At 51.0% G+C, this 15,415-nt stretch overlaps 1 protein-coding gene across 2 annotated transcripts in view; it reads right to left on the reverse strand.

Annotated features, from left to right (window-relative positions):
- Window positions 1–15,415, reverse strand: part of GRTP1 (growth hormone regulated TBC protein 1) — a 38,868-nt gene that overhangs the window by 11,707 nt on the left and 11,746 nt on the right. For both annotated transcript variants that reach the window (XM_010368924.2, XM_010368915.2), the window contains 2 exons: window positions 13,569–13,693; window positions 8,914–9,010 (listed from right to left, as the gene is read on the reverse strand). In XM_010368924.2, the coding sequence (XP_010367226.1) occupies window positions 8,914–9,010; window positions 13,569–13,693 (222 nt within the window). The remainder of the gene's footprint in view (window positions 1–8,913; window positions 9,011–13,568; window positions 13,694–15,415) is intronic.

The following is a 15,415-nucleotide window of genomic DNA, read 5'->3' on the forward strand; positions in this document are numbered from 1 at the left end:
GCTCTGGCCGTGGTTGGGGGCAAGGTGAAGCGGGATGAGACCCCACCTGATGTCCCGAAGCCCTGAGGACAGCAGACACACAATCAGCTCTAGAATTGTACCAACCAACCCTCCAGACAGCAGATGCACACAGGCCAAGTGCCCGCCTGGCGCTCAGCCCTATAACTGTACCAACCATCCCTCCAGACAGCTGATGCGTGCAGGTGAGAGGGCTCTGGGAAAACCCACTGCACTTCCCAAGTGCCCTGCACAACTTTTCAAATTCCAGAAAAGGTGCAGAGAAGCTACCAGGAAATAATGTTTGTGATCTGCTTACGCTGTTACATTTCACAGGTAAAAAGCTAACAGATTCATTACATGTCAACTAAAAAAACTGAGGCCAGGCACAGTGGCTCACGCCTGTAATCCCAGCACTTTGGAAGGCGGAGGTGGGAGGATCACTTGAGCCCAAGAGTTCGAGACCAGCCTGGGCAATACAAGAAGACCCTGTCTGTACTCAAAACAATTAGCCGGGCATGGTGGTGCAGACCTGTAGTCTCAGCTAGTTGGGAGGCTGAGATGGGAGGGTCACGTGAACCCAGGAAGTCAAAGGCTGCAGTGAGCTGTGATCGCACCACTGTACTCCAGCCTGGCAACACAGTGAGACCCTGCCTCCAATAAAAAAATAAATAAACTTGAGAAGTAGCTAAGACCTCTGGTTAAATACTTGGTAGAAAACTGAGCAATTACTTAAATTCCAAGATCCCATTAAATTAGAACAACTGTCTTAAATTCAGCAATTTGTTAGCACACAACTCAAACTTTATCTGCTGTAACTAGGAGACCCTGAACGGAAAAGCAGCAATCACTTTTTTCCCTAATATAGAGTTGTTTGTTTAAAAAAGTAGCTTATGGCGAAAGCTAGTATCAAGAGGCCTCAGACTGTACAAAGTGCTTTCTGTGCAACCCTCTCATGGAATAAGCTCACACTTAAGGTGCAAGTCCTGAGACTCACAGGTCTGGAAACCTGGGTGTGGTGAGCCCGGCCGCCTGGTGACTCAGTGCAGTCTGATCCCCAAACAGCCGCTCCAGATCCCAGAGATGAGCCTCCTGTGACAAAGCCAGCCCAATGCGGGTGTGGCCCAGGCCACGTGAGCCCCACCCTCAGGACGGGCGACCTCAGGGAACCCCACTCGGGGGGAAGCAGGAAACATGCCTCCGATGTGGCAAGTGCGGTGCCAAAAGCCTCCCTCCACCCACCTCTGCTCATGGGGCTGAGCTGTGGTCCTGAGAGAATGTGCCTTGTGGGTCCACATCTCAGCCAGTCCTTCCAGCCAGAGCTGAGGTATTTCTATGGCGAGTTATTAAAACCTGACCTGTTTCCCTATTTTTCAAAGGGAACCAGGTCAAGCCCGTCTTTCAGGATGCAGAGGGCTAACTCAGGACGGCACTGGCTCATGACTGACGCAGTCTCCCGGGACGGGGCCCCCTCCACCCTCAGTCAGCAGCAGGGCCCGGGCCAACCTCCTCCTCTGAGGACCCATCGCCCGCCCGGGGAGCGGCGTCTGCACCTTCCTCCTGCGTCCTTCCCATGCCTTGCTGGGATGGTGATTGATGGCCGTCACCTTCATGGGCTCTACAAGAGGCTGCGGGTGTGGCAGGTGTTATGGGCTGAGAACCCGGGGTGTGGCGCGTCTGAGTGTGGATGGTCACAGGCCACGGGGAGCGTGTCCTCAGGTCACTTCCAAACTGAATGGGGATTAGAGGCCTTTGCTGGTAAAAGTAACTCCCTTAACCGGACGCCCTCTAAGTGACTCACGAGCGATGGACCACACAGTCCTCCTGCCTTCCCCAACAGCAGCGGTGGGGGAAACCCGGGAGGCAGATGTGGGGTGCAGGCCTCGGGCGTGGAGGCCTGGGATGGGATCTCAGCCCCTCGACTTGCTGGCGGACTGTGTGCGAGCTACTTAATCCCCGCCAGTCTCGGCCTCCTCCGAGGAAAATGAGGACAATGCGCATGACATTCTCAATGCCCAGACGGACTCGCACCCCACAGCAGGGAGGTTTCGTTTTGTGTCACGGGCCTGGAGGCCTCGGTGGCTGCAGAAGGCTCCACTCCAACCCCAGCCTGTCCATGTGCACCTTCATGCTCACCAGGGAACTCAGCCATGGGTTCACAGGTCTGCTGGCCATTCCGGTCTTCCAGTCTCTATTTTGTAAATTGCCTGTTAGGCACATTCTTCACCTGATGCTCTGCTGAGCTGTTTCTTTCTCTGCTTAGATTTTTTTTTTTTTTTTTTTTTTCAAGACGGAGCTTCACTCTTGTTGCCCAGGCTGGAGTGCAATGGTGCAGTCTCGGCTCACTGCAACCTCCACCTCCCAGGTTCAAGCGATTCTCTTGCCTCAGACTCCCAAGTAGCTGGGATTACAGGTGCATGGCACCACACCCAGCTAATTTTTGTATTTTTAGTACAGACAAGGTTAGACCATGTTGACCAGGCTGGTCTCGAACTCCTGACCTTAGGTGATCCACCTGCCTCAGCCTCCCAAAGTGCTGGGACTACAGGCATGAGCCACCACTCCCTGCCTTTCTGCTTAGATTTTTAGAAATTCACACGCAGTCCAGACACTAACCCTTTGTTAATTACATGGATCAAAGATACTTTCTCAAACCAGCACTTATCTTTTTACTTTGCTTATGATGTCTCTTACCAAAATTAGTTTTTAAATTTTCATGTAATTAAAATTATCGATGCCTTTTATGCTTTTTGAATTATGTTCAAGAACTTCTCCCCTACTCCCGCATGACACAACTGTTCTGTATTTTGTTCTCTGAGTTTCAAAGTTTTACTTTTTTACATGAGTCTTAAATCCATCTGGAATTGAAATAAGGGTTTAATCTTGTTTTCTTCCATACAGTCAAGTGTCGCTGAATCAAGTTTTAAACGGTCTTTTTCCCATTAATTGACATATCTCACAAAAGACATTCCCATAGATTAATAGATCCACAGACTGGTTGATTTCTATCTGGCTTCGCAATTCTGTTCCATTGGTCTGTTTATCCATTCATAACCTAATACCACACCATTTTAATTATTAGAGCACTACAATATATCTCCAGTGTTGTTCTTTCAAGCCTTCTTGGCTTAGGTTTGCCCTTGATTATTCCATATGATTAAGCCATCCTTGCATTTCTGGAATAAACTATCTTCAAACTAAAAAAATACTTCATAATCATCTGCAGATTCAAGTTGCTAATATTAATAATCAACATTTACATACTTCTGTTCATCAGTGAGATTAGCCTGTATGGTGTGAAGGTTATATTAGCTTCATAACATGAAGCAATGAGCAGTTCCTTTTTTATATTTTTTGCAAGATTGATTAATCAATCAGTTATTTAGACAGGGTCTTGCTCTGTCACCGAGGCTGGAGTGCAGTAGCACTACCACAGCTCACTGCAGCCTCGACCTCCTTAGCTCAAGTAACCCTCCCACCTCAGCCTCCTAGTTAGCTGGGACCACAGGCATGCACCACTCAAAGGGCTAGGATTGTAGGTATGAGCCCCAAGATTTATTTAAAAAAAAAAAAAAAAAAAAAAAAAAAAACGGAATTAACCACAGCCCTTTGGGAGGCAAAGGCAGGAGGACTACTTGAGGCCAGGTGTTCAAGGCCAGCCTGGGCAACATAGCAAGGCCCCATCTCTACAAATAAAAAAAAAAAAAATCTACTGGGCACGGTGGTGTCCACCTGTGGTCCCAGCTACTCAAAAGACTGAGGCAGGAGAATCACTTGAGCTAAGGAGGTTGAGGCTGGATTGAGCCATGATCACACCACTGCACTCCAGCCTGAGTAACAGATTGAGACCCTGTCTCTAAAAAATACAATAAAATGGCCAGGTGTGGTGGCTCACACCTGTCATCCCAGCACTTTGGGTGGCTGAGGTGGGCGGATCACCTGAGGTCAGGAGTTTGAGACCAGCCTGGCCAACATGGTGAAACCCCATCTCTTACTAAAACTACAAAAATTAGCCAGGCATGGTGGTGGGTGCCTATAATTCCAGCTACTCAGGAGCCCGAAGCAAGAGAATGGCGTGAACCCAGGAGGCAGAACTTGTAGCGAGCCAAGATTGCGCCGCTGCACTCTAGGCTGGGCGACAGAGCGAGACTCGGTCTTGAAAAAGTAATAAATAGGCCGGGCGCGGTGGCTCAAGCCTGTAATCCCAGCACTTTGGGAGGCCGAGACGGGCGGATCACGAGGTCAGGAGATCGAGACCATCCTGGCTAACACGGTGAAACCCCGTCTCTACTAAAAAAAATACAAAAAACTAGCCGGGCGAGGTGGCGGGCGCCTGTAGTCCCAGCTACCCGGGAGGCTGAGGCAGGAGAATGGCGGAAACCTGGGAGGCGGAGCTTGCAGTGAGCTGAGATCCGGCCACTGCACTCCAGCCTGGGCGACAGAGCGAGACTCCGTCTCAAAAAAATAAAATAAAATAAAATAAAATAAATAAAATAAAAAAAGAAAAAGTAATAAATAAAAAATAAAACAAAAACATTAGAAAGCAGGAGTTACCTGTTCCTTCACAGTCTGATAGCAGTAAAAACCCAGTGTGTCCATGCACACGCCCATCAGATGTTCTATTTTCTCTCTCAAGTCAACTTCATTAGGCTGTTTTTTTCTCAGAATTATCCACTTCTGTCTCTTCATTTTCTTCTTTTGATTCTTAAAAATCTCTACAAATCTTCAAATTACAGCACCTTTTCATTTCTACTATATCTTATACTTTTTTTTTTTTTTTCTGAGATAAGAGTCTCACTCTGTCACCCAGGCTGGAGTGCAGTGGAGTGATCTTGGCTCACCTGTTCTGAAGTCACAAACGCACCAATCACCACTGCACCATACACTTGAAAGGGGGGACTGCGGGACAGGTGGATTACACCTCAACAAAGTTTCTCTTCAGTGCCTGTGCTTTTATGTATGTATTTATTTATTATTTATTTACTTGAGACAGGGTCTTATCCTGTTGCCCAGGCTTAACTGCAGTGGTGTGATCTCAGCTTTCTGCAACCTCCGCCTTCCGGGTTCACGCCATTCTCCTGCCTCAGCCTCCCGAGCAGCTGGGACTACAGGTGTCCACCACCATGCCCAGCTAATTTTTGTATTTTTTTTTTTTTTTGAGGCGGAGTCTTGCTCTGTCGCACGGGCTGGAGTGCAGTGGCCGGATCTCAGCTCACTGCAAGCTCCGCCTCCCGGGTTTACGCCATTCTCCTGCCTCAGCCTCCCGGAGTAGCTGGGACTACAGGCGCCGCCACCTCGCCCGGCTAGTTTTTTGTATTTTTTAGTAGAGACGGGGTTTCACCGTGTTAGCCAGGATGGTCTCCATCTCCTGATCTCGTGATCCACCCGTCTTGGCCTCTCAAAGTGCTGGGATTACAGGCTTGGGCCACCGCGCCCAGCCTAATTTTTGTATTTTTAGTAGAGATGGGGTTTCACCATGTTGGTCAGGCTGGTCTCGAACTCCTGATGTCAGGTGATCCTCCTGCCTCAGCCTCCCAAAGTGTTGGGATTACAGGCGTGAGCCACCATGCCCGGCTACATTTTTTTCTTATCCGTCTTGCCAGAGGTTTGACTATTTATCAGTTTTCCCAGAGAACCAGATTTTTGTCTCAGTTTATCTTTTCTTTTGCTTCTCTGTTTCTGTGTCACTAATTTTCAGTCTTTCATGTATGTTTATATGGGTCTATAAAAACCCTGAAATACATACATCAGACTGATGATAACAGTTACCTCTGAGTGGAAGGTAAATGGGGATGTGCTAGTGAAGGCAGGTCATCACTTTTATTTAAATTTTTATTTTTAGTAGAGATGGGAGGGGTCTCACTTTGTTGCCCAGGCTGGTCTCGAACTTCTGGGCTCAAGGGATCCTCCCACCTTGTGTCCTCCCAGATGCTGGGATTATATGTGAGTTACTCTGCCTGGCCTTGTTTTTTGTTTTTTTTTTTTCTTTTTTAGATAGAGGTTCGCTCTGTCTCCCATGCTGAGTGCAGTGGTGTGATCTCAGCTCACTGCAACCTCAGCCTCCCAGGTTCAAGCTGATTCTTGTGTCTCAGTCTCCTGAGTAGCCGGGATTACAGGCGCCCGCCACCACACCTGGCTAATTTTTATATTTTCAGTGGAGATGGTGTTTTGCCCTGTTGGCCAGGCTGGTCTTGAACTCCTAACTGCCCGCCTCAGTCTCCCAAAGTGCTAGGATTACAGGTGCGAGCCACTGCTCCTGGCTGTCACTTTTTATTCTATAAAAAGTTCTGTATTTTTTGAACTTCTGAAACGAGAATATGTCTGTGTATTTCTTGTATAACTTAAAAAGCAGCAATTAAGAGCAGGATAACAGTGGCACTGAAATGACCTAGTTTGGGTAACTGTAACTTAGAGAGGGACGGATATTAGAGCAGGATGACCGTGGCACTGAAACGACCTACGTCGGTCACTATAACTTAGAGAAGGACGTATATTTGCCTTTTTTCTCTGCCGCTGGGAGAGCTCTGCCGGGATCGGAATAACCCCTTTTCCTCCCATAATCCTAAAAGTTTAGTTTTTATACTTTCTTTTCTTTTTGAATCCAGACCTATTTGCATTGCAGTTTTGTTCAACTTAATCTCATAATGAGTATCGGAAATGACGTCTTATGGACTGAAAATGCATCTGTCCATCACACCAGCACGGCGGGGCCTGCCCTGCTCTCTAGGTTGGCACTGAGCCCTCCGACCTGAGCTCTCACCTGCCGCTGCTTGGGGTCTGCCCCCCACAAAGACAGAACTCGTGTGTGCTCCCCTATGTTTCCCACACCCCTGAACAGTGCCCAGAACACGATAGGTTTTCAACAAAAATGTGGTGAAAAGAATTGCATGGCCCACGGATGGGAAGATTCGCTGTGATTTGTGCTTGGACATCACTGAAGCAGGTTGTGAACCTGTTTCCACGTCCTGCCTAACTCCATCTGCCTCTAGTTTCACCATTCCACCTGGTCCAGGCGTTCACCGAGCTGAGCTGAGACAGTCGGCATCCTTTCCGCCCCACGAGGCTCTGCCTGCTGCTGCTGCTGCACCAGGTCCGGCCTCCAGCCGGGCGAACGGCTCTTCCTGCTCCCGGGAGCTCTGCGGGGCTCCCTTCCTCTGGGGCGGCTCTGTCAGGCTGGCCTCTGGCATCTCCATTTCTGTGGCCTTGGGTTGAGGGTGGCACTGATTCCTCCCTGCCCTTAACGATGCATTGAGCTTCGCCCCGTCCGTGAGGACACACACGATGGTTTGTGAGTCACCCAGCCAGGATCTGAACCAGGCTCGGCCACGTACAGCGGTGGTCAGGCCAGCATGCAAACTCTCCCGGCCTTCGGTGTCCTCACCCTGGAAATGGGGTGGGTGACTGTCTGCGTGGTGTGACTGTCCTGAGGACGAGCACAGCTCAGCGGGAACCTGACACACACCGTGCGCTCACCAGGCAGGAGCTGGAGCCACACCGCCCCCAGGCTGCAAACACTGGGGACTGGCCCGGCTGCCCCTCACGTCTCCTCTGCCCTATAGGATGAACACGCAGCCCCTTGACCCAGCACCACAGCCAGGCTGGGGAAGGGCAGAGTGGTCTCAGCTCCAGGTCCTGCCTGCCCGACTGCTCCTCAACTTCTCTTCCCAAGTGACCTGAGCCTGCAGCCCATCGTCTGCACTGGCCTTTACTATAACCCGTGGATAACTTACTAATAAATACATTTTAATTATTATTATTATTATTATTATTATTTTTTTTTTTGAGGCGGAGTCTTGCTCTGTTGCCCAGGCTGGAGTGCAGTGGCCGGATCTCAGCTCACTGCAAGCTCTGCCTCCCGGGTTCCCGCCATTCTCCTGCCTCAGCCTCCCAAGTAGCTGGGACTACAGGCACCCACCACCTCGCCCGGCTAGTTTTTTTGTATTTTTTTTTTTTAGTAGAGACGGGGTTTCACTGTGTTCGCCAGGATGGTCTCGATCTCCTGACCTTGTGATCCGCCCGTCTCGGCCTCCCAAAGTGCTGGGATTACAGGCTTGAGCCACCGCGCCCGGCCCATTTTAATTATTAAATAATTAAACATTAATACATAGAAAAGTGGAAAGGTTTGAAAAGAATAGTTTTCACCTTAAAAAGTAAGTACTTACTTAAAAAGTAACTATGGATATACATAGCACAATTATTGGGCTCTTGCTAGTATTCACAAACTCAGTAACAAATACACACATGAAACCAAGACAGCCTCTCAGAGATTCTGTGATCAGTACAAGCTACACTGTGGCCCTCAACAGACACAGAAGTTACCAGCTGAGGAGGGGGTGAGCCAACCACGCAGCCCCAGCTGCCCACAAGGGTCAAGACAGCACAGAAGGCCCTCTGCTGGCCCAGGAGCAACAGCCGCTGCAGCCGGGACCTGGTCACTTACATGGGTTTCTCCCCTTCAACTCAGTTTCAAAGACATTTTTTTTTTACTGCAAAAAGATTTTTGGCCAGGCACGGTGGCTCATGCCTGTAATTCCAGCACTTTGGGAGGCCGAGGCGGGCGGATCACCTGGGGTCAGGAGTTTGAGACCAGCCTGACCAACACGGTGAAACCCCGTCTCTACTAAAAATACAAAATTAGCCAGGCGTGGTGGCACACACCTGTAATCCCAGCTACTTGGGAGGCTGAGGCAGGAGAATCACTTGAACCCAGGGGCAGAGGTTCCAGTCAGCCAAGATCATGCCACTGCACTCTAACCTGGGCGTCAGAGCGAGACTCTGTCTCAAAAAAAAAGATTTTAACCTCAACTCCCAGACCATTCAACCATGTTTTAATTAAATCTTGATTTCTCAGCGGAATCACTTTGGCAGCACCAGAAACAGGACAGTTCAGGCACAGCGCAGGAATTTTCAACATACCAGGTAGTATTCTTCCAACAAGAGCGTCTAACAGCCAAAAAGATTCTTCTTCATTATTCGTTATAAGAATCAGATATCCCGCTATAAAATTCATTCCCTGAAATTAGAAAAATGAGAAACAGAAATTCACATTGAGTTTTAAGCCTCCACACGATTCTGCAATCATTCAGCTACTAACTACCCAGTTTCCATTTCTCGTGCTTTTCCCTAAAACCTGCATAATTCCAGAATGATCCTTTAGTAGAACTCTAGAGTCACTAAATACCTACCGTCTAGTAATGTGTTTAGTCAAGCTTACGTGAAGAAAAGAAAAAGAAAAAGAAAAAAAAAAGTTTAAAGAAATCCTGAATACTAAAATCAAAGACTCATCCACTAATGGTAACCTTGTGATAAAAAAACATAACTTACCATTGGTTTCTAAAGAAATTACTATATATCAACAGCATGAAACTGTCTACCAGAGAGAAAACTATACCAATGACCACATTTTATAAAAACCGTAAGGAACATGTTCTGACACGTGGGTGTTGGGAGAATTTCGTGGTGGAGACCCTTTCGGGAAATCCATGTGCACACCTGCCAAAGGGGTGCCGCCTCAAACATCACATATGTGACCCTCTCCATCGAGGGCAGCCCCAGACCCTGGGGGCTTCGCAGTCGTGAGTCAGTGCCATTTCCAGGTGACTGCGTTTTACACAACTGAAATTCTCCTGTCACTCATCTGTAATTTCTAAAGTAAATATTTCTCTAGTAATAAGGGAAAAGAATCCAGCTTCTGCCAACCAACAAGATCAATTCACGTGATCGGAAGTGCGGCGGGGGAGCCACAGAGAGTGATGCTGGCAGGAATACAGGGGCTTCAGTCACACAGGGATGTGGCGCTGTTCACCTGGATACAAAGCACTGGTGGACAGGCATGCGGCCTTACACATCCTTCGACCTGGACCTCCCCTTAAAAACAGACCCTAAGAGTTTGACTCAAAAAGCAAAAGTAACCAGTGCAGAGAAGATCATGTTCCAGAAGATGACAATGGAAGCTCTGGGAAGAACCAACTGCTTTGAGCTGATGACGGAAATGCTGGGAAGACCTCTGTGGCTGAGCGGACCCGGGGGGACCTCTGTTGCTGAGAACGGACCCCTGCGAGCGGACAGTGCTACTGGTCCTGGGAGAGGGCGACAATGTGGAGAGTGGACACAGGTGGGTGATCATCGTGGAGAAAAAGCAGAACATGGCCAGGCACAGTGGGGGATCCCAGCACTGTGAGAGGTAGAGGCAGGAGGATCACCTGAGCTCAGGAGTTCAAGACCAGGCTGGGCAACATGGCAAGACCCCGATCTCTACAAAACATACAAAAATTACCTGGGCGTGGTGGTGCACCTGTGGTCCCAGTCACTCAGGAGGCCAAAGTGAGGATCCGCTCAAGCACAGGAGGTTGAGGCTCAGTGAGCCAAGATTACACTACTGCATTCCAGCCTGGGTGACAGAGCGAGACCCTTTGTGCATTGTGTAACTCTACACGTCTGCTACGCATTGAACTGTGTCCCCCGCCCCAAAATTCAGCTGTTGAAGTCCTAACCCCTAGTACCTCAGATTGGTACCTTGTTTGGGAAAAGGACTGTTGCAGATGTCATTACGGATGGGGTCATGGAGGAGTTGGTGGGCCCTAATCCAAGCCTGGTGTTCTTGTCTTAGGCAGAGCTTTAGACACAGGCACACACAGGAGAACACACGCGGAGATGGAGGCAGAGACTGGAGTAGTGACGCTGCCCACCGAAGGGCACCCAGGACTGCCAGGAACCAGCAGAGTCAGAGTGAGGCCTGGGACAGTCCCTTTGTCACAGCCTCCGAAACAACCCACCGTGCAGACATTGTGACCTCACACACCGCAGACGCCGCGACCTCAGATGCACAGCCTCCAGAGCCAAGAGAGAATTCGTTTCCACTGTTTACCAGGCTGCGGTGTTTCCTTAGGGGCCCACAGCAAGCTAACAGGTGCACATCTACGCACACACATGTACATATGTGCCTGTAGGTTCCAAATGCCAGCTGAGCTCTGGCATTCTGTTAGTATGTAACATTGTGTCTGTGGTTTGTTTTTCAAGAGGCGGAGCTTGCAGTGAGCTGAGATCTGGCCACTGCACTCCAGCCTGGGCGACAGAGCAAGACTCCGTCTCAAAAAAAAAAAAAAAAAAAAGAATAGAGATGGGGTCTTGGGGTCTGGCGCGGTGGCTCACGCCTGTAATCCCAGCACTTTGGGAGGCCAAGGCAGGCAGATCACAAGGTCAGGAGATCAAGACCATCCTGGCTAACACAGTGAAACTCCATCTCTACTAAAAATACAAAAAATTAGCCGGGTGCTGTGGCGGGCGCCTGTAGTCCCAGCTACTCGGGGGGCTGAGGCAGGAGAATGGCGTGAACCCGGGAGGCGGAGCTTGCAGTGAGCCGAGATTGTGCCACTGCACTCCAGCCTGGACAACAGAGCAAGACTCTGCCTCAAAAAAAAAAAAAAAAAAAAAACAGAATAGAGATGGGGGTCTTGCTATATTGCCCAGGCTGGCCTTGAACTCTTGGCCTCAAGCAAGTAACCCTCCTGCCTTGACCTCCCACAGTGCACGATGACAGGAAAGGGCCCCCAGGTGGGTGGTGTTTTTTTTGGTGTTTTTTTGGTTTGTTTCTCGCTTTTTTTGAGACAAGGTGTTGCTCTGTTGCCCGGGCTGGAGTGTAGGGTGCGATCATGGCTCACTGCAGGCTTGACCTCCCAGGCCCCAACGACCCTCTCACCTCAGCCCCTTGAGTAGCTGGGACCACAGGCGTGTGCCACAACACCTGGCTAATTTTTTAACATATTTTGTAGAGATGGGGTCTTGCCACCTTGCCCAGGCTGGTGTTTGCATTTTAGTAAAGCTGTTTTTAAAACGCAAAGGAGTAGTAAATAGAATGATGTAGAGGGTTTCTTGCCCACTCTACCTCAACTCCAGAAGGCCAAATTCTTGCTCCTGGACAGTCATAAAAGCAAGGAATGGCAGGAATTCTGTCTGCAAAGGAGGGACTCTCCCAGCTTCACCTGACACAGCACTGCCTGCCCGCTACAGAGCTGCACATGCGCAGCATGCGGAGCAGCGGGTGAGGACGGCGCGGTCCTGTGGCTCTGCTGCTGGCCTGTCACAGGGCGTTCCTCACGCACACGTCCACCCTTTCTCCTTGGGAGCATTCACTCTGCCAGGGGCCAGGCCCAGGGCTGTCCAGGCAGGGGCTCCACACTCCCGCAAACGTTCACTCAAACTGCGTTTTCTGGTTGCTGCATGCCTGGCTCCTACAGGAAGTTTCTGGTGGCACCACTGGGCCTGCTGGGTTCGAACCACCCATCGCGACAATGTCCTTCCCCGTCCTCCTAGAAAAATTTAAGCCACAACCCCTAGAAGCCTGTGAAGCACATGACCTGAAATGCCAGGAAAGCACTCTTCAATCCCGGTGGCAGCCGTGGGCTCCAGGCTCCCAGCCACTGGGACTCACAGGCAGTCACAGGCCATGTGTGCACCTGGAAACCATCGTGGAGGCCAGCCCTGCCCAGATGCCTGCCCTGCCCTCAGCGAGCTCAGAGAGACTGGAACAGCACCACCGGCAAAAGGCCCAGGCAGGGCACACACAGGCTGGGAGACTGCACGGCTCCTGGCTGCCCCCAATTCTGGCCTGTTCGCTCCACCAGTTACTAAGAGCAATGCCCTTAATATGCACCCAGCTAGGTGGCCTCCAGGAGGCGCAAGGACTCTCCCAACCACACCTGCTGGTTCACACCACGGAGCCAGCCGGGGGATGACAGTGTAGACAGCAGACACTCTGGGAGTGGCCTCAGAGGACAACACACAGCTCACAGCACACACACCCCACAGTACATGCACCCCACCGCACACATATCCCATAGCACACATGCCCCATAGTACACAAGCTTTCCAGCACACGCACCCCACAGCACACGTACCCCACAGCACACATGCCCCATAGTTCACATATCCCATAGCACACACGCCCCATGGCATACCACATGCACCCCACAGAACACGCACCCCACAGCACATATATCCCACAGCACACGTACCCCATAGCACACGCACCCCACAGCACACGCACCCCACAGCACACGCACCCCACAGCACACATATCCCACAGCACACGCACCCCACAGCACATATATCCCACAGCACACGCACCCCACAGCACATATATCCCACAGCACACGTGCCCCACAACACACGCGCCCCACAGTACACATTTCCCACAGCACACACATGCCCCGCAACACACACCCCACAGCACACGCACCCAACACAGCACACATGCGCCCAACACATGCCCCATAGCACACGCCCCACAGCACACGTTTCCCACAGCACACACGCACCCCACAGCACTCGCCCTCTGTGTCTCGTGCTCACTGATTCTCCTCCCGCTGCCTGAGGCTGAAACGAGGTCGTCAGCTGCTGCTCCCTGTCCTCCCTGCTGGCAAATGGTGTCCGAGCCTCAATGGGGCATCAGGATGTGGAATTCATGAACATTGTTGACAGAGACATGAAGCCGTCACTGCCGAGCCTGCAGCTGTGGACAGACCCGTCGTCACAGCCACCTCATGCTTGCGTCAAAAGGTCCTGAGGCTCACCTGGCAGTAGCCCACTCCCTGGTTATGGTGCCCATATGCCAGCAGCACATTGTACAGGGTCTTCTGCAAGCAGGGGTCCGTGGTCTTCCGAAACTTCACATTGTCAGGGAAGGTCCGGTTCAGGTCTGCGGGAAATTGAGAAGGAATCACCCACGGGTTTCTGCTCCACAAGCCTCCCACCCCTCCAGCTGCCCCAAGGGGGGCCGCCTGGCTTCCACCTGGGACTTATGGACTGGTTTTCACCCTGGCCGCACGGCAGACTCAACACAGCCAGAGCGACAGGCTCGCTGGGCCAGGAAGGAGGGGGTGATCCTGGACTCGGGGTGGAGGGGCCCCAACCGTCCTTCCCGCAGAGTCAGGGACAGCAGAGCAACCCCAGAGCTGGTGGCCAGGCCACGGTGCTCCTTCCTCGATGCCCGTCTCCTCCCAGTCCCCAGCACAGGCCTCCTGCACCTCGCACCTTGCGCATAGTGGAGGCAACTCTGCCTCGAGGACCCAGGGTGACAGGTGGAGAGAAATGCCCACAAAACTTTGGGACACTTTCCTATTTCCGAAGATCCAAAACAGAAGGAGACAGAATAAACTGAGACTCCTCAGAGATAAAGGACACAGCTGAGAGCTGACAACTGAGAACTGAATAAACCTCGCGTTGTCGGCTTGTGTGTGCAGGAGGCATCCCTGCCGGCCTCTTCCTTCCTCGGCACCAGTCCCCCCACTGTCCAGCCCAGGCATCTCTTGGCAGGACAGTGGCCCTGGACAAGCTGTCTAGTGCCGGGGAATCCGGATACCACATGGGTCCCCGAGACTAACCAAGCCTCACGCTGACCCAGTGCCAGGCCTCACTGAAGCTGACCTCCACGTTAACCCCGGACGCAAGCCGAGCAGGAAGGATAATGCCGGCTTGACAACTCCACTGGTTTCTGCTCCCACTGGCCCTATATCCGTTAGAGGGTGTTCACCAGGCACCCCACGCGGTCACCAGCGGACGGCCGGTTCCCAGACTGACTCACAGCAGCCCCCGCCAGCCGTGATGCTGAGATGTGCGCACACACCCCACCCTGGAGGAACCCAACCGCCTATGGTCTCTCCACAACGGCTGCAAAACACTGTGAGTCTGTTTCCGACCTCTGGCCCCAGGCCTTGTCTTTGCTTACAAAAAACTAGATTTGGGCGAACATTAGTTCAATGCCTCAGAGCACATTATTTTTCATTGTGTGTTTTCTTACAAAAGAGCATTTTTTTTTAATGGAATTCTAAACATTCCAAAAACTGGAATCAGTCAAGGGGAAGTTAGTATTTTTGCTATTTCAGACTAGAGTGACCAGCTGTGTTCATGTCTATGTAATATTTTTATTGAGTTTTTCCATATATATATATTTTTTGACATAGGGTCTCACTCTGTCACCCAGGCTGGAGTGCAGTGGTGCAATCACGGCTCACTGCATCCTCGACCTCCAGGGCTCAAGTGATCCTCCCACCTCAGCCTCCTGAGTAGCTGAGACTACAGGCACACACCACCATGCCTGGGCTAATTTACGTATTGTTTTGTAGAAACGGAGTTTTGCCGTGTTAGCCAGGCTGGTCTTGAACTCCTGAGCTCAAATAATCTGCCTGCCTCAGCTTCCCGAAGTGCTGGGATTACAGGCGTGTGCCATCATGCTAAGCGTCTTGATATGTTTTGATAGCATCCTGTGGGAAAGGAGATGGCTCCATCTCCACTGTGGAGATGGAAGAGCATGGGAGCTTTCTGTCTGCACTGCGTGGCCTGGCATTGGCTCTGTGGGGCTGGACCATCCACTGCATGGCTCCCGAAAGACAACTGACCAGGTGCCTCCAATGACTAAGCA

The sequence above is a fragment of the Rhinopithecus roxellana genome, chromosome 18, assembly GCF_007565055.1.
Source record: "Rhinopithecus roxellana isolate Shanxi Qingling chromosome 18, ASM756505v1, whole genome shotgun sequence".
In the NCBI taxonomy this organism is placed as follows: domain Eukaryota; kingdom Metazoa; phylum Chordata; class Mammalia; order Primates; family Cercopithecidae; genus Rhinopithecus; species Rhinopithecus roxellana.